This window comes from Geotrypetes seraphini, chromosome 9 (assembly GCF_902459505.1).
Source record: "Geotrypetes seraphini chromosome 9, aGeoSer1.1, whole genome shotgun sequence".
Lineage (NCBI taxonomy): Eukaryota > Metazoa > Chordata > Amphibia > Gymnophiona > Dermophiidae > Geotrypetes > Geotrypetes seraphini.
Window position 1 is genome coordinate 40007384 of NC_047092.1, and position 20631 is coordinate 40028014.

Consider the following 20631-nt stretch of genomic DNA (forward strand, 5'->3'; position numbering starts at 1 on the left):
AGCAGGAGGAATTGGGCATCCCTCCTGCCAGTGAAAAGTTCAATTGGGGGGGGGGCAGCAGGAGGGATTGGACATCCTTCCTGCCAGGGAACATTCGGAGAGGGTTCGGGGGATTGAGGCAGGAGAGATTGGGCATTCTCCTGCCGCGATCGTTACAGGTGCAGGGGGACGGATTGCCTGGGCCGCTGAGCTAATCCTGGCAGCCGCGATCAGCTCAGCAGCCCAATTTGGAACTTATACCTGCTGCTGTGTTTTTTACCATTTGAATCTGCTTAATCATGTGTTTTGGTTGTGGCTATGTTTAGGTTTGGGAGAATTTGGGCAGCAGATTCAGTTTCTGCCACACCAAAAAAAAAAAAAAAAAAAAGGTTTTGCTCACTGCTACACTATTATTTACATGTGTATTTGTAAAATATAGGAACAGACATGAACTACCAGCTCTAGGGCTGATATAAATATTTATGCCTGCACTGTAGGTACCTGTTATGTAACTTATACTGCTGTTTCATATAGAAAAGTAGCCCTCTACGTTTTGTTATAAAATAGTACCTACCTAGATGCCTCTGTAGGTGACCATCCATGGGATTCTGTTATATTAGATCATCCCCCTATATGAGTTTGACATTTGTGAACATGATGGACAAGTTTTGATGATTGTAACCATTGTTTTCTAGCTTCCTATTGCGCTAATTCAACATTAAAAACATAAGAATTGCCATACTGGGGCAGATCAAAGATCCACAAAGCCCAATATTCTGTTTCCAACAGTGGCCAACCCAGCAAGATCCCAAGTTGTAAAACAGATTTTATCCTGCTTATCCTAGGAATAAGCAGTGGATGTCCCCAAGCTATCAAAACCTTTTTTTTAAACTCTGCTAAGCTAACTGATTTCACCACATTCTCCAGTTTAATTACAACTGGTGTGAAGACATATTTTCTCTGGTTTGTTTTAAATTTACTAATTAATAGCTTCATCACATTCCCCCTAGGCCTAGTATTTTTTTGGAAAGAGTAAACAAGTGATTCACAATCTACCCTTTCCACTCCACTCAGCATTTTATAGACCTTTATTATATCACCGCTGAGCCATCTATTCTCCAAGCTGAAGAGACCTAGCCGCTTTAGCCTTTTCTCATAGGGAAGTCATCTCATCCCTTTTATCATTTTGTTACCCTTCTCTGTACCTTATTTTTTTTTTTTTTTTTTTATTCCGATACATCGTTTATTTTATATACAGCAACCAGAACTGCACACAGTATTCAAGGTGCAGCCGTAGCATAGAGCGATAAAGGGCATTATAACATTTTCATCTTTGTTTTTCATTCCCTTCCGGATAATTCTTAACATTCTGTTTGCTTTCTTAACCACCGCCATACAACTGCCCTTATTAGTGTGCCTGTTACCAGGAAAATGTTTTTAAAAAGACTGAATTTCTGCATCAATATGATCTTTATTCATCAAAATTGCATATGACAATTAGCTTAACTTCAACCATTTGCAGAAGTCGAAAATTCAGTTGTAGTCACAAGGCTAAAGGTAATTGACTTGAATCACCTGAGAAGTATTCAGCTGGACTGAAAAATCGTGCATTATTGAAAGACCGATATAAGGAAGAAGAAAGCAATTCAGTGGCTGATATGTTTGATGGAAATTGCACCAATAAAGCACATTCAATAGGCAAATGTAGTCCAAAGCCAGATCATATTTCCAGTGAAACATAACGGCTGTGTAGAAAGGAAACAAGCTTTGTGCTTTGTTCTAGGATATATGATGTCTGAACCTAGTTGAGGTTTTATTTTTTTTTTAAATAACTTCTACCTTTATGCTTTTGTAGTGAAAATTGAGCCTGTGCTGCTAGGCCTCAAAATTGATGGTGCATGGAAAAATATTCGGTGCAATGTAAGTCTGCATGTGTAATTCAGAATTAAGTTTTGGGATGAGAGTGGAAGCTATTGTAACACCCTTAGTAAAATCCATTCCTTTGGATCAGGTTTGATTTGTGTTTGTTCGGGAATATCCTATATTTGTCTTCATTTGAATTTATGCCTGAGCAAACCGTGAGTGCGGTTTTCAACTTCGTGGCATTCATCCGAACTAATTCCATCAATAAAATGTTTAATACATGTACAATTTCTGAAATAGAATTTGATTTCTGATGAGGGATCAAAGATTTCTTATTTATTAAAAAGGGAGAATCGAGTACATAGGAATGAAATCTTATTTCAAATAAAACACAGAATGTGGAATTTATACTCTTAATACTTACTCTATATGGATATGTATTTCATGCTGATTTTATATCTTGTATATAATGCTTGCTCAAACAAACTATAATAATAATAATAATAATTTATTTATTATATACCGCTATACCGTGAAGTTCGAAGCGGTTTACAATAAAGATACATTTGACAGTACATGGGATGCAAGTGGTTTACATTAAAGATTCATTTTGTCAGTACATGGGATACAAGTGGGTTACAGTAAAGATATATTTTGTCAGTACTTGGGATGCAAGTGGGTTACAATACTATCAAGGTGCATTTTGTCAGTGTAAGGGATACAGGTGGGTTACCATAAAGATACATTTAGTCAGTACATGGGTGACAATAAAGATACGTTTTGTCAGTACATGAGGCATTTTTAGTAAAGTGTGCTCTTTTTAAACAGCTGCAATAAATGCACAGTCCATTTGATTCTGTATATTGCGACCAAAGTTGTGTGTGTGTAAATATGTGCACATTGCAGATTTGCACGTTCAGATTAATTGGTTAACAAGCCAATCAGCACTGATTGCCAATTAAGCAATTATTGGTACTAAATACCACTAATTAGAATTTACATGCATAACTTTCTAAGGGCTCCTTTTACAAAGGTGTGCTAGCGTTTTTAACGCACGCACCGGATTAGTGCGCGCTGTAGCGCCCGCTCAAAAGGCGGCGGTAGCGGCTAGCACGGCTTTGTAAAAGGAGCCCTAAGTGTATTCTATAAAGTGGTGCACGTAAATTCTAGTGTGTGGATTTCAAAAGGGGGCATGGCCAGGGGAGGGGCATGGGCAGGTCATGGGTGTTCTGAAAAATTACGCGCCTTGTTATAGAATACGCCCAAACTATAAACCACGCCTAACTACGGAGGTGGTTTATAACATAACACTCACTATGTGCCAACTTTTTAGGCCACATATTTAGAATTTACGCCCGAGCACAAAAACTGTGCGACAACTGTCAGAAATGTTTCTCTCGTGTTCTTTGCGGTTACTGTATAGAAAAAAAACTTCTGCCCTGTGCCCTGAACCGACCGCTTCGCTTGCAAGAAAAGCAACTAGGCACCCGCTCAGGACGCACCCTCTGCCTTGAGAATGCCCCAAAAAGATCTTGCTCGCACTACCTACCTCTTTAGTGACGATCGCTTTCACCCACCTGATGCACAGAACGGCTCACCGCGTGTTTTTCCCCTCGATCGCCCATTTTCCGATTCAGCCATGCAAATTAGTTGAAACCCCATGCAAAGTAGCCAAGCGATTGATGCACTAATATTGAACCCCCTCTCCACCAAAAATACCCCAGGGGTTTTAGCTATCTTTGAGAAGAGCATGATATTTATTATATCAGGAGCCTCGACCCTGAAGAAAGACTACTGAAACATGGACATGTCGGTAGAGGTACTCCCTGAAAGGAAGTTTTAATGAGATAAGTGCTGTTTATTCTTTTTTTTTTAATTCTTTATTGATTTTCCAAACTTCAATAGTGCAATACATAAAAATGTAACATATAATAATACAATAAAAGCACATTCAACTTACAAGTATTCATAACCAACCATTTTCTCCCACCCAGCCACCCAATGATTATTCAATATTATAGTGAAGAAATGTAAGATGTCAGTGGGTCCCAAACTAATTTAAACAAATTACTGTGCCCCAAACTATCTGCATGCATTCTTTCATATCTATAGCTGGAGCACAGATTTGCCCACCAGAAAGGGAAATTTAAACGATTCCAATTTCGGATGATCGTCTGGATGGCAATCCCGGTCATGATAAGGAAAAGACGGCATTTATATCGATCCATAGGCGGCTTAACATGTAACAATGTTCCACATATGACCGACTCATATGTCAGTGGAACTGAGGACTCCAGTAGGTTGTTAATCCTACCCCATATTGACCTCCAAAAGTTAAGTATCAAAGGACAATAGAACAGATGATCCAGTGTCCCGATGTCTAGATGTCAGTGCCAGCATCTGTTAGATTTAGAACTATCTAACCTGTGTAACCTAACTGGGGTCCAAAAAGATCTATGCAACAAGAAAAAGCAGGTTAGTCTCATAGATGCTGATGCTGTACATCTCATCCTCCAAGCGCAAATGATACGTGGCCATCGAGATGCAGAAATATACTGCTTTTATCTCAATGCTCTAAATGTCACGAATGCCCCGCGCGCAAAAACACTAGTGCACCTTCGTAAAAGGAGCCCTTAAAGGCAAAAACATAAAGGAAGGGGAAGATAGTAGCCTTATAAGGCTAATTCAGGTTGTTTTAAGAGCCTATGACTGTAATTGCATAATATAAGGATCTAAAGTTCCCCCTCCCGAGCTTAATTCTGAAAGGCATCATTGAACAGAAAACTTTGAAGGATGCTTTTAAAGTTATCTAATTGTGTTTCTTCTCTTATGAATAATGGAAGGCGATTCCTGGTTTATGGCGCAGTTATAGAGAAAGATCTCAGCTCTTCTTGTATTTATATATTTCAAAGAGGGAAGAGACAGAAGATTTTTTTCAGCGGATCTTAGGGCTCCTTTTACGAAGGTGCGCTAGCGTTTTTAGCGCCCGCACCGCATTATCGCGAGCTATAGCGTGCGCTAGCCAAAAAACTACCGCCTGCTCAAGAAGAGGGGGTAGCGGCTACCGCAAGCGGCATTTTAGCGCACGCTATTCCGTGCGTTAAGGCCCTAACGTGCCTTCGTAAAAGGAGCCCTTTAGTGTTCTTGATGGGGCATAAGGTATCACTAGTCTATTGAGAAAGATGGGTTGTTTTGCCTGCCGGACTTTATTTGTTAAAAGTGCTAATTTGAAAGTTATCCTGTGGGGAATCGTTAACCAGCGTGCATTTTTCAAAAGGGGTGTAGCATGATTGAAATTTTTTGAGTTAGTTCTAATTTTTATTGCTGTATTTTGGATAATTTGTAGGCGTCGTATTTCTTTTTGGGGTAGGTTACTGTATAGGGCAGGGGTGTCCAATGTCGGTCCTCAAGGGCCGCAATCCAGTCGGGTTTTCAGGATTTCCCCAATGAATATGCATGAGATCTATTAGCATACAATGAAAGCAGTGCATGCAAATAGACCTCATGTATATTCATTGGGGAAATCCTGAAAACCCGACTGGACTGCAGCCCTCGAGGACTGACATTGGACACCCCTGGTATAACTGAACTATGGAATAATAATCCATAGAACTGGATTCTCTTCAAATCTTCCGTAAACATCTAAAAACCTGGTTATTCACCAAATTGTAAATTTTGCTTTTTACTATTTTCCCCTTCACATTTAGGGGTCCCTTTACCAAGGCGCTCTAGCCATTTTAGCACACGCTAAGTGCTAACACATTCACTGTAGTCTATGGATGCGTTGGCGTTCAGCACGCGCTAATATTTAGGTGCAGAGACGAGCAACAAAGCTGGTTAAAGGTATGGAGAATTTGGAATACGAGGAACGACTTAGGAGACTGGGATTGTTTTCCCTTGGGAGGAGGAGGCTACGAGGGGATATGATCGAGACTTTCAAAATACTGAAAGGAATCGACAAAATAGAGCGGGAAAAAAAGTTATTTACAATGTCCAATGTGACACGGACAAGAGGACAAATATCAGGAAGTTCTGCTTCACGCAGCGAGTGGTGGACACCTGGAATGCTCTCCCAGAGGAGGTTATTGCGGAATCCACCGTCCTAGGATTCAAAAGCAAACTAGATGCACATCTCCTTACGAGAGGTATAGAGGGATGTGGGTGACTAAAATTACGCCAGGTGTACACCTGGCTGGTCCTCCGCATGTGCGGATTGCCGGACTTGATGGACCGAAGGTCTGATCCGGAGATGGCAGTTCTTATGTGCGCTAAAACAGCTAGCACACCTTAGTAAAAGGGCCCTAAATGCTATAAACCAGGGGTGTCCAACCTTTTGGCTTCCATGGGCCACATTGACCGAAAAAATTTTTTCTGGGGCCGCACAAACACGTAAACGCTGCAGCAAGATAGAGGAGGAAGCCGGCAAGACAATAAACACCAGGGGGCAGCAGAGGAAAACACTGCATCGCCCTCGACCAGGGCCACACAAAATACTTCACAGGGCCGCATGCGGCCCTTGGGCCACAGGTTGGACACCCCTGCTGTAAACTGAATTGAGCTTTATTTTCATAAAGATGACACGGTCTATAAATTTAAGTTTTAGTTTAGTTTAATAACATGTTTACAAAGTGGAATTGTCAAATACCACCCCCTTCCCCTCAACCAATGGGAAAAGAAGGTGCAAAGCTTTCAAAACTATTGCTAGTGTGCTACCAGATACCAAAATAAGCAACGCTTTTTTTTTTTTTTTTCTTTAGAGCATATTTGAAAACTGCTCAACTGATCCACGAGTAAAAATGTAGCCACAGGCTTTGCACACGGGTCAATACCTCCCTTGCAGCTGCATGCTCTGGAATACCAATTAGTGACAGTTACGTGTGCAACTACTAATTACAGTCAATTAACGACAGTTAACAATTATAGCCATTTGCTTATTAATTCCAGTTTGCAGTTTGTTAGCTTATTAAGTTATGCACTTAACTTTTCCTGTTCTATAAATTGCACAAAAAGTTGGATATGCCGTTTTATAGATTTACCCCCTCTTTAGCGTGTGCTAAATTCTGACGTACCCATTATATTCTATGGATGCATTAGCATTTAGTGCACGCTAATTGTTAGTGTGCGCTAAATCAATTAGTGCATGCTAAATCAGCACGCCTTAGTAAAAGGACCCCTTAGTTGAATAATGTGGCTATCTGCATACATGCTTGGGAAGACCGTGTGCACTGGAGACTAGAGGAAAGGTTCCGAAGAGAGGATTCCTAGACACATTCCAGACATTATACAGCGCTTCTGGCCTGTCAGATAGCACATAGAGAGCTATCTGCTGATATTCAACAGGAGATAGTCGGCTATGTTTCGCTGAATATTCAGGTCGGCAGATAGCCCAGTGACTTGCTTTGTCACGCAACATAGCTGGTTGTCTCCAGTATTCAATGGCTCGTTGGCTATGGCGCGCAGCCATCCTGACTCACCTGAAAAGTAGGTCTGTCTTTGGTCACTAGGCCTTAGTCAGCCAGATGTTGAATATCGACTTGACTGGCTAAGACTTTGGTGGTGGAATTTACTCCGGAAATTCAATGTCAGTGGACGGAAACAGCCCCAGCATTGAATATCCGGAACTGCAGCTGCTTCCTGTGGTCTGAATATCAGGGCCAGTATTTCATTTTAACATGGCTGTGGTACTTTGTAAATTCATTTTATTTCAGTGCTTATAATCTGTCATTTAATCTAATCTAATCTTCTATTTCTGCGCTGCTCATACCTAGGTAGGCTCAAGGCGACTTATAGAGAGGGGTGAGGAAGGAGAATGGGGGAGGGGAGGGAGAAGGAAAGAGGGGGGTAGGGAGAGGGGTGGAGGGGAAAGGAGAGGATACAGGTGATTAAGGGCTCCTTTTACGAAGATGCACTAGTGGTTTTAGCGCACGCACCTGATTAGCATGTGGTAGCCGAAAAACTACCGCCTGCTCAAGAGGAGGTGGTAGCGGCTAGCGCGCGTGGCATTTTAGCTCATGCTATTCCGCGCATTAAGGCCCTAACGCGCCTTCATAAAAGGAGCCCCAAGTGTCAAATAGATGAGTTTTCAGTTTCTTCCGGAAAATGGTGTGGTAAGGTTCTGTTCTGGTCGTTTCAGTATTTACAAAGCAGAGTGAAAAATAAATGTCTTCCCCGTTTTCAGTATCCATTTTCATGTATATTTTACAGCTCTTAAGGATGATGCAATAAAAAAAAAAGCACCAACTGCTGTCATTTTACTGACATTTATCACTGTGTCTTGTTAGCATTAACCTAGCCGCTTGACAAGAAACAGATGTTAATTTTGAAGTGACATTGAGGCTACTGTTCTATGAATCGTCAAGGCATGCAAAACTGTGTGCACAGAAGTAAATGCCTTTACGGAAGAGAACTGTTGCTCATTTTGACCGAAATATTTATTTTAATGCTGCTCAAGAATTTTACAGAACAGAGACAACCCTCTCCTCCACCGCCTGTCTCAGAAAATGGATGTGAAACATTGGCATATCCTGTACAGAACGGCAGTTCATTCCAAAGCAGCAGTGAAAAGATTGTACAGTGTTCCGCCGCAAATTTGCGGTTTCACTCATTCGTGGTATTCTCCGACCGCCTCTTCCTGTACTAAAGTCGGGTTGCACCAATCAGGAGCTGCGTGTCAAAGCAGCTCCTGATTGGTGTAGCCTGACTTTAGTACAGGAAGAGGCGGTCGGAGCGTACCGCGAGTGATTTCCTTCACTCGCCGGCACTCCAGCTGGCCTCTCCTGCCTTTCCAGCTACCCTCTCCTGCCTCTCCAGGTGAAAAACCGTATTTGCGTTTTTTTGATATTCGCAGGGGGTTCCGAATATTGGGAGAGTACTGTACTGGGCTTCCACAAAGGCGTGGGGGAGAGTTTTTTTGTGCTGGTAGTGAGGGAGTTATAGCTCTAAACATAAACATATTGGGAATTACTTGTGCAAAGCAGGAGTTATGACTCGACAGTCCATTCACGTTATTTGCACTACTTGGATTGCCACTGAGAAGAAAAAGCTTTTTTTTTTGCTTTCACTTTCACCTCGCGGTCCAGCTTGTGCTTCTAGATATGGCCATCAAGCATCCAGAGAATGAATTACAGATACTTCAAGTGCTAGCGGTTTTGCATGGGCAGGAACGAAGGAAGGTCGCTCCTATTCGCTGATGACGCCAAACTATGTAATATAGTAAGTGAAAGCAATCTGCAGGATAGTATGACGCAGGATCTGCTTACGTTGGAAAACTGGTCCTCGACATGGCAGCTGGGCTAAGAAATGTAAGGTTATGCATCTCGGTAGCAGAAATCCATGCAAACCTTACACCTTAAATGGAGAAACACTAGCTAGGACTTCAGAAGAAAGAGACTTGGGAATAATCATCAGTGCAGACATGAAGGCCGCCAAACAAGTAGAGAAGGCCTCATCCAAAGCAAGGCAACTTATGGGATGTATCAATAGAAGCTTCGTTAGCCGCAAATCTGAAGTCATAATGCCACTGTACAGAACCATGGTGAGACCTCATCTGGAATACTGTGTGCAATTCTGGAGGCCACATTACCGTAAAGACGTGCTTAGAGTTGAGTCGGTTCAGCGGATGGCCACTAGGATGATCTCGGGGCTCAAGGGTCTCTCATACGAAGAAAGACTAAACAAATTGCAGCTCTACACTCTAGAGGAGCGCAGGGAGAGGGGGGACATGATTGAGACATTTAAATACATCACGGGACGTGTCGAGGTGGAAGAAGACATCTTCTTTCTCAGGGGACCCTCGGTCACAAGGGGACATCCATTCAAACTCAGAGGAGGGTAATTCGATAGTGACATAAGGAAGTATTTCTTCACAGAAAGGGTTGTAGATCACTGGAACAAGCTTCCAGAGCAGGTGATCAAGGCCACCAGCGTTATTGACTTTAAGAATAAATGGGATGCCCTAGTAGGATCCTTACGAGGGTCGAGTTAAGGAACTAGGTCATTAGTACTCAGACTTAATGGGGTGGGTCAGTAGAGTGGGCAGACTTGATGGGCTATGGCCCTTTTCTGCCGTCATCTTTCTATGTTTCTATGTTTCTATGATTCACTGCTGGACCACCAAGGATACTTAAAGTATGCCGGGGAGGCGGGAGAGACATAAAAATAATTAGAATCGGGCTGGGACAGAAAATAGTCATGATTAGGGGAAGATTGTGGGTATGTTTTTTGTATGTTTTGGACTTAGGTGTCAGTAAGCACCTAACTTAGGTGCTGGTATTTAGGCCAAGAAAACCTTGGCATATTTATTTCAGTATTTATATACCACTAAGTGGCCTACGTGGTTTACATTCAGGTACTCAAGCATTTTTCTGCTCTCTGTCCTGGTGGGCTTACACTTTTTCTAATGTACCTGGGGCAATGGGGAATTAAGTGACTTGTCCAGGGTCACAAGGAACAGCATGGGATTTGAACCCACAATCTTAGGGTGCTTAGGATGACTTCTGGTGTCTAAGTTCACTTTCTGCTCTGCTAGGCCCGATTCTATAAATGGCGCCTAACTTAAGATAGATGTGCGCTAAGCTCCGTATTACTCGGTGCCTATGTTTTAGGTATTGTTTCAAGAATCAGGGCCAAAGCATAATATCTACGGTATATTAATAAATACAATATCACATTAAAATCAAATCACAAATTTTTTAAAAAATATATATGATAAACGCAACAAAATGTGATTGTAAGCATATTTTGTCTTAGGGACTTAAATTTGGGCACAAAGCGAAAATGCTTATGTAAATACATTGTTTAATGAGCCGTTAACTCACAATTAATCGATGTTAACAATCAAAATTCATCACCAAGCAGATAACACAGAATGCTATACACTGTAGCCTGTTCTCCCAGTGAGTGTATTCCAAAAAGAAGCTCTCCTTCCAATAATGTGGTCTGGAGATGATAGATGAATATTAACCTGCAAAGAATATTTTTGTGGATTATAATAAGCCGGGAAGTCCATATATTAAATGTAACATTTGAAAATAATTTTTCCTTGTATACAATATGGTCTTCTGATCCTCCATTGACTGACATTTTTGGTTGTTTTCATTTGTTGGGTTTTTTTTTTGTTCTTTTTAAATTAAGTGATATAAGTGCCAGTATCTAAACTTTTATATTTAACACGGTAAGGCAAAGCAAGTACATAGGGACCTATTTACTGAAATGCAGTTATTGCATAGCATTTGATAAACCTCTGCATTAACTTTTGGAGATTTTCCACTGTCTTCCCATACGGTTAACGCAAAGAAATATCCTTATCACGTATTAACTGCACAGCACTTAATATCTAAATAGTTTGATTTAATGTATGACTATTGTGAATTGGTTGTAAGCAATTCTTCTCTTTGTTACCAACTATTATTTGATTTTCCTTCCATATTTTCTGATGTCTCTATTTCTGTAACGAGTGGATGCTTGTGAACATGTTTTGAAAATGCATAAATAAAATAATAATAATAATAAAAATCTAAAGGCGAAAGATTTATTCAATTTGAAGAGAAACCAGAGATTATATAATGCGCCAGGGAATGTATTGGATCCTCCCCGAGCTCATGGAACATCTTCCAGATTGGTTATACCTAGAATGGAAAATTATGTCCCCTATGCGATTATCCCATGTATTAGGTATCAGATTACCTAGTTATGCTAGGAACAACGTAATTTTATTGGATACATGGAAAACAATTAAATTTATTGATAAATTAACAGATGTTCCTATAATAAAATCAACTTTACAGTCCTTATGATTAAACTCCAAAATCCAAGTAGGCGGTGCTGGGATCTCCTGGAAGAATTGGATGCAGGCAGGTATTCGGACATTAGATGATGTTATATCTAATGGAAAATTGCTTGTTTTTTTACAACTGTAGCAATCATTTGATATTTTAAAATCTCAGCAATATAGGTGGTTACAGTTGAAGCAGGCTATTCAGAGTGGGTGCCCTGAATGGAAAAATTTAAAAACTTATTATGGCTTGCAGATCCTTTGCTACCAGACAGATTTAATAGGACATCAGGCCGCCCAGTGGTATAAATTAATCTCTGAATTTTTTAATAAGAAGCCAAAAAATCATCTTAGAGACATTTCGAGCAGTATATTTCTGCATCTTGATGGTCACGAATTTGGTCTTGGAGGTTAAAATGTACAGCATCAGCATCTATAAGACAAACATGGTTATTTTTGTTGCATAGGAATTTTTGGACCCCAGTTCGATTACAAAAACTTGATAGTTCAAAATCTAATATGCAGAATTTTCTAACAGAACTCTGCCTATTTCCAGAATATGGGAACCTATTCAACATTTCTATCTTTAACCGTTGTCTTTCCCTGTGATTCTACTGATTCCATCTTTATCCTATTTCCTTCTCTGCTCCCCCTCCTGGGGGTGGGATGTCCGTCCTACATCTTTTACACTCTTGCTTCTCTCTCTTACTATTTCTATGTCCTTGCTCATCCTTTTCTTCTCTTTCTTCTCTCTCCTTTCCATGCTTCCTCCTCAGGTTTTCACTTGGTTCTCCTGGACCCTCTGGTTTTCCCCTAAGTTTCTCTGAGATACTCAGTATGTCATCCCCTTGGAGTTCTGGATGGTTCTGCTCAATCTTATGGTTCACTTGTTAACTGATGTTTTTTTTGTTCCATATCTGAATTCTCTTTTGTTACTGAAAATTCAATAAAAATATTTGAAATCAAAATCTAATAGATGCTGGCATTGTCATATCAATATAGGGACGTTGGATCATCTGTTGTATTTTTGTCCAATGATACTTAATTTCTGGAGGTCAATCTGGGGACAAATTAACCTTATATTAGAATCATCTATTCCTTTATCATATGAAGCTATAATTTGTGGGACTTTGTTACAGATTAAGCCTGTGTTGAATAAATACAAAAGCCGTCTTCTATTGATCTTGACAGCAGTCCAAATGATCACGAAAAACCGGAAATGTCATGACAGGCTTAATTACTCATTCTGGTGGGCGAGTGTGTGTAATACGTATAAATATGAAAGAATAAACGCAGAATGCTTAGGTTTTAGTAATTTATTTAATAAAATATGGAGCCCATTGTCTACATTTGTTAACAAACAATAAGAATGATATAATGATTGGTTTTCTTTCATAGATCTCCTTACACATCCAGGGTGGGGGGAAGGGAGGGAGGGATATTTTGAGGAATTAAACTATATAAGTATAATATTGGTAATAATTAATGAGTTAACATGTTATAATAAGAGAAAGAGGGGGAAAATGGTTGTTTTCTTCTTTATTTGTATATTAAGGTGCATTTTATTCAAAATTTTAATGTTATATTATCTGTAATACACTGACAATGTTTTGGAAATTCAATGAAAATTAAAAAAAAAAAAATAATAAAAATCTAAATAGTTATGTCAGACTGAACTTAGGGCTCCTTTTACGAAGCCGCGTTAGCGGTTTAACGCACGCTAATTTGCCGGCCGCGCTAACCGCTACCACCTCCTCTTGAGCAGGCGGTAGTTTTTCGGCTAGCGCAGGGGTTAGCGCACTAAAAAGCTGCATGCGATAAAGCCGTTCACGTGGCTTCGTAAAAGAAGCCCTTAATGCATGGTCCCCACCCAGTCTCCACCCCATTCTTGTTGCTGTTAATGAGGGGGAAATGCTTGAGTACCTGAATAAATGCATGTAAATCATTCTGAGCTCCCCTGGGAGAATGGTATAGAAAACTGAAAGCATGAATTATTACAGTTGATGGGCAATATTTAGGATTTACAAGTGCATCTGTTTGTGCTCTATTCTGTGCTCTAAGGCCCAGATTCTATAAACAGCGCCGTGATCAGCAGCCGTCCACAAAATGAGTGCCGATCGCATGTCAATCATGATGTGATGGCACCATTTACAGAATCGCAACTATGTCACAGATAGGCACTAGAAATGTAGGCCGGGGTTTCAAGGCCTACATCTCTGGTGCCTATCTTTAATGAGAATTGCAACTACGGAGACACTTACCAACGTCTAAGGGTAATTCTGGTGTCAACCATGCCTATTTTATCCTTAGGCGCTAGCTGGTACCGTTTGTGGAAGCGCCATCTTATTATTATTTTTTTTTTATAAGGTTTTAAATTACTTTTAAACAACGCGATCAATTATCCTGTTCAAGTAGATAAATATCTACTTATTGCTTTGCTTTACAAAAATATCTGAAAACTCACCTGTTTATAAAAGCATTTTCGATTAATTAAGAGAAGTTTTAGGACCTCGTTTACAAAGGTGCGCTAAGCATTTTAGCGCAGATTTAGCGTGCGCTGAATCAACGCATGCGCTAACCGCTAATGCGTCCATAGGATAACATGCACGCATTAGCATTTAGCACGCGCTAAAAAGCATAGCGCACCTTTGTAAAAGAGGGGGTTAATGTATAGCAGCTGAACTCCCAGTGAATGATTCTCTTATGTTGTAGTATGTGAAAATTTACTATTGTGTATGTCTGGTTTACAGTATTGTGTATGTATATAATTGTAATACAAAAATTCAAAAAATTTCACTCCAAAACAAAAGCACCACATAAGCCAAGAAAGCTAGCTTATTACTTAAGCGAAAGAAAAGCCTCAGATAAACCCACACTCTTCCACCAAAGCATCATAGGCAAAAAAACTTTCGCACAAGTTTAAAGTTAGCAGTTGGGAGCAAAAAATAGCCAAGAATGATTAATGGTAAAAACCACTGAACACAAACAGGCCAGGCCGACGATCGTTTTGTGGCCAGTAACCACTGCTTCAGGGCCTTAGCGCCAAATCCAGGCTATCGTATAACACAAACCCAAAAGGGAATTGATTGTAAGCCACTTAATTGTAGGTGGGGTATAAATAAATAAATAAAATAAAAGGGATCTGCAATAAAATAGACTAGAATACTTTATAATCATGTATTTTATTAAAACTTTTTATTTGCTTTTAAGCATGTTCAGATATGGTAGTGCCTGAGCTCAGAATCACAATTAAGCTTACCGAAACAGGATATTGTCTCACACGGAGTAACCTACAAATAAAGCTCCCCTGCCTTTATAGAAAAACAAGCCTTTTTTCACCGTTCCGGGCAGTAGTGTTTTGATACGGTCACCACAAAGGAAAATGATATGTCAGCTCACTTTTATCCCGTCCATCGGTTCCTTTTGCAGTGGTTGTGGAGTGTCTGCCATCCCATTGGGCCATGACTAAAAGTGGAGAAAAGGGGCTATCCAGATGATATAAAGTAAACCATTAAAGTACCAATTTTATAAACAAGTTTTAAATGTTATGATGACAATATGAATTATTAATTATTTCCAATAAATATTTGTTACGTGTATCTGTTGATGTGCTCTTTTATTCTCCCTGAGCAATTTTAATCTTTGGTGGGCATATCATCTTATACAGACATCAATCTTCAGAACCTCTTATGATATATACTAGTGTTTAAGCCCGTTACATTAACAGGTGCTAGAGTAGATGTCTGTCTGTCTTTCTTTTTTTCTGTCTCTCTCCCCGCCCCGTCTATCTTTTTTCCTTTCTTTCTTTTTCTATCTCTCCTTGCCCCATCTATCTTTTTTCATTTCTTTCTTTTTCTGTCTCTCCCTGCCTCGTCTATCTTTTTTCATTTCTTTCTTTCTCTCTCTCACTCCCTGCCCCGTCTATCTTTCTTTCTTTTTTCTCTCTCTCCCGCTGTCTATCTTTCTTTTTTCTTTCCCTGCCCATACCCTCACTGAAGCCGCCTTCCAGCTGTGCCAGCTAAGGGATCCCTTGCCCTTTCCTCAATCCAGCTATGGCTTCCACTTTTCAGTGGCTATCCCATGTCTCTCTTCCCACCAATCCAGGCCCCCAACTCCCAATAAGGCATCTTTTTCCTTCCCCACCCAAATATCAGTAGCAGTGACAGCAATCTTAACTTGCCAACCCCCCATTCCTTGCCCAAAGCAGCAGTGGCAGCACTGTAAACAGGCTGTTCGCGGCCAGGCCAGACAGGGCCTTTCTTCTACCGCATCCGAAGTGGGGTTGGCGGAGCAGGACTGCTGCCACTGCGCTGACGCTTCCCTAGTTGGCGGTTCCTCCCAACTCAGCGGCTTCTTCTAAAGAGTCGCCACCGTGGTGTTTGCCACTTCAAACTCTGTGCCTCCGCATACGCAGTAGAATGAGCCAGAAAACCGCCGCATACAAAACGCCACAAGCTCCTTCTACTGCACATACGGGACCATGGAGCTACGGATCACGGAGGTAGTAGTGCACATGCGCGCTTAGGGTTTTATTATTATTGATATCATTTTAAATTCCTGTCTTATATTTTATAATCATCTATGCCAGGCGTCTCAAAGTCCCTCCTTGAGGGCCCCAATCCAGTCGGGTTTTCAGGATTTCCCCAATGAATCTGCATGAGATCTATGCGCATGCACTACTTTCAATGCAGATTCATTGGGGAAATCCAGAAAACCCGACTAGATTGCGGCCCTCAAGGAGGGACTTTGAGATCCCTGATCTATGCCCACCACCTCCTACTCATTTCCTACCTGATCTTTAGTTATAACTCTTGAATTTATTACCCACAGAGTAAATCACTATAAATGTCTTTTATCAAAAATATTATAAAGCATGTGAGATAAATATTATAAATCATGTGAGATAAATATCTCCTAAATGCTAATTGAAAGGCACCACTTATCTCAAATGTGTGGTGGATCTTACCACCGTCAACGTTGACGATCAGAAACTCCCGACGCCCTGTCTGTTAGGACGTTTCAACCCAAAAGGGTCTTCTTCGGGGGAGAGGGGGGGAGATAATAGACATAAGCTGCCTTTCTAATGCTTTTGCAAAATAGATGAAATTATTTTGGTGTGTGCCATTTGTCTCCATCTGCGTCACAACGTAGCATCTGAAAATACTGGCGTTTGGCTCAAAAACATCCACGAAGGGAGTTTAAGGCTTGTTTCTCCAATCTCCCATTGGGCCATGACGCTCTGTGGCTGTAATTGATTGTGTGTAGAGCATTCAGTAACACTGCTACTTGTTGCTGGTTCTTTTTCCAGGTCAACTGGCTGCAGGCACATGTGAGATTGTTACATTGGACAGAGATAGCAGTCAGCCCCGAAGGACTATAGCTCGACAAACCGCTCGCTGTGCATGCAAAAAAGGACAGATTGCAGGTACAACAAGAGCAAGGCCAGCCTGCGTGGATGGTAAGAGGCAAATGATATGTCCGATTTGTCTTTGGAACTTGTCATCATCGTGTTTACCTTTTTAAAAAAAATTTTTAGATAGTTAAAAGACATTCATTAGATATTTTCAGGCCATTTTACAAAAGAATTAACAAACAGTGGCGTAGTAAGGGGGGAGACGGTCTGCTCCGGGTGGGGGCATCGGCACCCCTCCTCCTCTCTGCCCCCTGCCTCTTCCTACTCCTCGCCAAGCGTCCCCCCTCCCCCATACCTCTAGCTCACCGCCGTGAGCAACAACCGCGTTGTCTCTCCCAGTGACGTCAATTCCTGGTGCCGCGCATAGGAAGTGACGTCAAGGGGCGAGCCGACGGGGTCGCGAAGAGCACGTTCAAGTTCTTGCTCCTTGCGGCGGTGAACAACTGGAGATACAGGAGAAGGGAAGGGGGCACGCGAGGCAGAGGGGATCTGTGGAGGGGTGGAGACAAGGGTAGGGGGAATGGTGCCACCGCCCCGGGCACTTCTCACACTCGTTACACCACTGTTAACAACCTAAGAAAAGTGCAAAGTTATTCATGCTACAACCCGTTCAAAAGGGTATGTTTATATGCCATAAATTTGCTTTTATATATAACAGATACATTTGTGTTTTATCTAAGACTGCAAGTATTTGTTTTGCATAATTTGTCAAGTTTTGGGGGGTTTTTTTGTACCGATGCTTTGTGTTAGAATTTAATTTGACAAAGGTTGGGATCCTTTTCCCTCCTATTCCCTGCACTGGCATTCAATATATCTGTGCCAAATATTCCCTCCCCTTTTACTATGGAACGATAGAGGTTTTTACTAGCAGCGACGTCTTTCAGCTTAAGCTGTAGCCCCCGCTGCGTTCTACAGATTTGCGCTTTAAGGTATCGCTTCAAGCAGCAGGATATCAAGAGTATTCATTTTTAGTTTCATTATTTGTATTCTGGCGCCATATTCTGGACTTCATTTATATACCCCTGAAGAAGGCTTCTTTAGCCGAAACATGGGCCGTGTTGGGGTCCAGCGCGAAAAAGGATTGAAAGATTCCTTGGTATGCCTGCATTGTTTTATGTAGATGTTATATACAGTATGTATCAGTTATCTATATAGTTTTAATAAATTTATTGTCCCTGAAGTTGATTGACTGTGTCCCTTCCCCACTTCTTTTTGGTTTACATCTTCACCCTTGGGGTTGTGTGTTTCCTTTGTATTGTGGAATACATCCAATATATCTATGCCAAATATTCCCTCCCCTTTTACTATGCCAAGATAGAAGTTTTTACCGCAGCCCGGATCGCTATATGCTCCGATGCTCATAGAATTCCTATGAGCATTGGAGCCGTATCGGAGCATTTAGCGCCCCGGGCCATAGTAAGAACCTCTATCGCGGCTTAGTAAAAGAGGGCCAATATTTTGTATGCGTGTTTATAAATATAAGATTTTTGCCTTTTACAGGTAACAAGGGAGGCAAGAATCTTGGGTCAGTGTTCATCCAGTCTCTGTAGCTTAATTATTTCTGGGCATTCATTGCTGCTGCTTGAACTTGGGTCCACTAAGGACCCAAATTCTATATATGACGCCAAAAAAACTAGTGCTAACCAGCATGACGCTTAGCCCGAATCTATAAAAGGCTTCCACTATATGTAGAATCGTGCATGGAATAGTGGCTGTACATGGCACCCGTTTAGGCCAAGGAAAACCAGGCCTAAATGCCTGCACGTAAGTTGTACACAGACAAGAGTATTTTTTAACAGTATGCCTAACTTTTTAGAAACGCCCACAATCTACCCATTCTCCTCCCCTGGCCACACCTCTTTTTGGGCATCACGTACTAGAAATGGTGCGCACCATTTTATAGAATGTGCCTACCAATGGAGAATGGCACGGGAACAAATTTTACCCCGTCCCCACTGGAGCTCATTTTCCCGTTCCATCCTTGCAAGCTATTTTCCTGTCCCTGCCCCATTCATGCAAGCTCTGTCCTCATCTGCACAAGCCTCAAACACTTTAAAAATCATAAGTAGCAACATTCTAGAGCTCAGGCTGTGATGTCATAATGCCTCATTCCACCAATGCCTAAGCTCTGTCCTCATCTGCACAAGCCTCAAACACTTTAAAATCATAAGTAGCAACATTCTAGAGCTCAGGCTGTGATGTCATAATGCCTCATTCCACCAATGCCTAAGCTCTGTCCTCATCTGCACAAGCCTCAAACACTTTAAAATCATAAGTAGCAACATTCTAGAGCTCAGGCTGTGATGTCATAATGCCTCATTCCACCAATGCCTAAGCTCTGTCCTCATCTGCACAAGCCTCAAACACTTTTAAAATCATAAGTGTTCGAGGCTTGTGCAGTTAAGGCTGAGCTTACAGTGATAAAACTCATGGGACCAGGGTGAGGAAATTCAGTTCCTGCAGGGATGGGGAAAATTTGTCCCCATGTTATTCTCTACCAAGTTGTGCATGTAACTTCTAATTACTGCCAATTAGCATCAGTTATTAGGGTTAATTGCCAATTATCAGCACCGATTGACTGGTTAAACAAGTTGCACGCATAAAATGGCTGTGCGCATTAATTTATATGTACAGCTTATGGCGCCATATACAGAATTTGGGGGGTCACTGAATAATTCCCCATTTTCTCCCAGCTCCAACCCCAGACCTCCCAAGTACTATCTCAATATTGCTGAGGCGGTTTGTAAAGGATATCTTGTGGTACTGTTTGGCCATGGGATATTTGTGTAAAAGCCTGAGTAAAGCACCTAAACGAATAATGGCAGCCTTTATCTGGGTAAATACCACCGAATATTGTGTTCTCGATAGATTGTTTTCTTCAAGCAAAATTTCCTTTTCTGAAAAGTGCCACCTTAAGCTAATTGGACTAATAAGGCCTAATTCTGTAAATGGAACCTAACTGTGCCAAACTGTTGTCAATCAACCACTTTATAGAATTATGCTTAGTAGTGCCTAGGCAATCTTAGGCATCGCTGGGTGTCCTGGAGGTGGGCCAGGCTTTCACTGGCGTAATTTATTGGTGCCTACATCGGATGCCTAGTTTGCCACACTTATTCTCCTCCCCTAACCATGCCTACTTTTCAAGAAGGAGTCGTTAGGCATCAGAGGGTTCCTCGACCTTCTACGTTGCTAGGCACCACGTAGAATTCCTTGCACAACTTTTTTAACTGATTTTTAAAAAAAAAATATTTTAAATTAAAGATCAGAGATGTGTGCCAATTAAGCTTGTTAATTCAATTTGGGTTGCATGGGGAATATACCCTCCCCCCCCTTTTTACAAAACTATGGTGTGGTTTTTAGCACCGGTCACGGCAGTAACAGCTCCGACGCTCATAGAATTCCTATGAGCGTTGCAGCTGTTATCACCGCGGCTGGCGCTAAAAACCGCACTACAGTTTTATAAAAGGCAGGGTTAATTAGGCATCACTAGGCATCTGGGATTAGGGTGCCTAGCGGCGCTTAACTTGGACGTAATTTATAAAATCTGGCCCATTCTGTCTGAAAGTAAATTTTCTTTTGAAAATTAAGGAGATCACATTTGCCA

The 20631-nt window shown here is 41.2% G+C and overlaps 1 protein-coding gene across 10 annotated transcripts in view; it reads left to right on the forward strand.

Moving 5' to 3' along the window:
• Window positions 1-20631, forward strand: part of TAFA5 (TAFA chemokine like family member 5) — a 1062361-nt gene that overhangs the window by 586757 nt on the left and 454973 nt on the right. For all 10 annotated transcript variants that reach the window (XM_033958956.1, XM_033958953.1, XM_033958959.1 and 7 more), the window contains one exon: window positions 16923-17072. In XM_033958956.1, the coding sequence (XP_033814847.1) occupies window positions 16923-17072 (150 nt within the window). The remainder of the gene's footprint in view (window positions 1-16922; window positions 17073-20631) is intronic.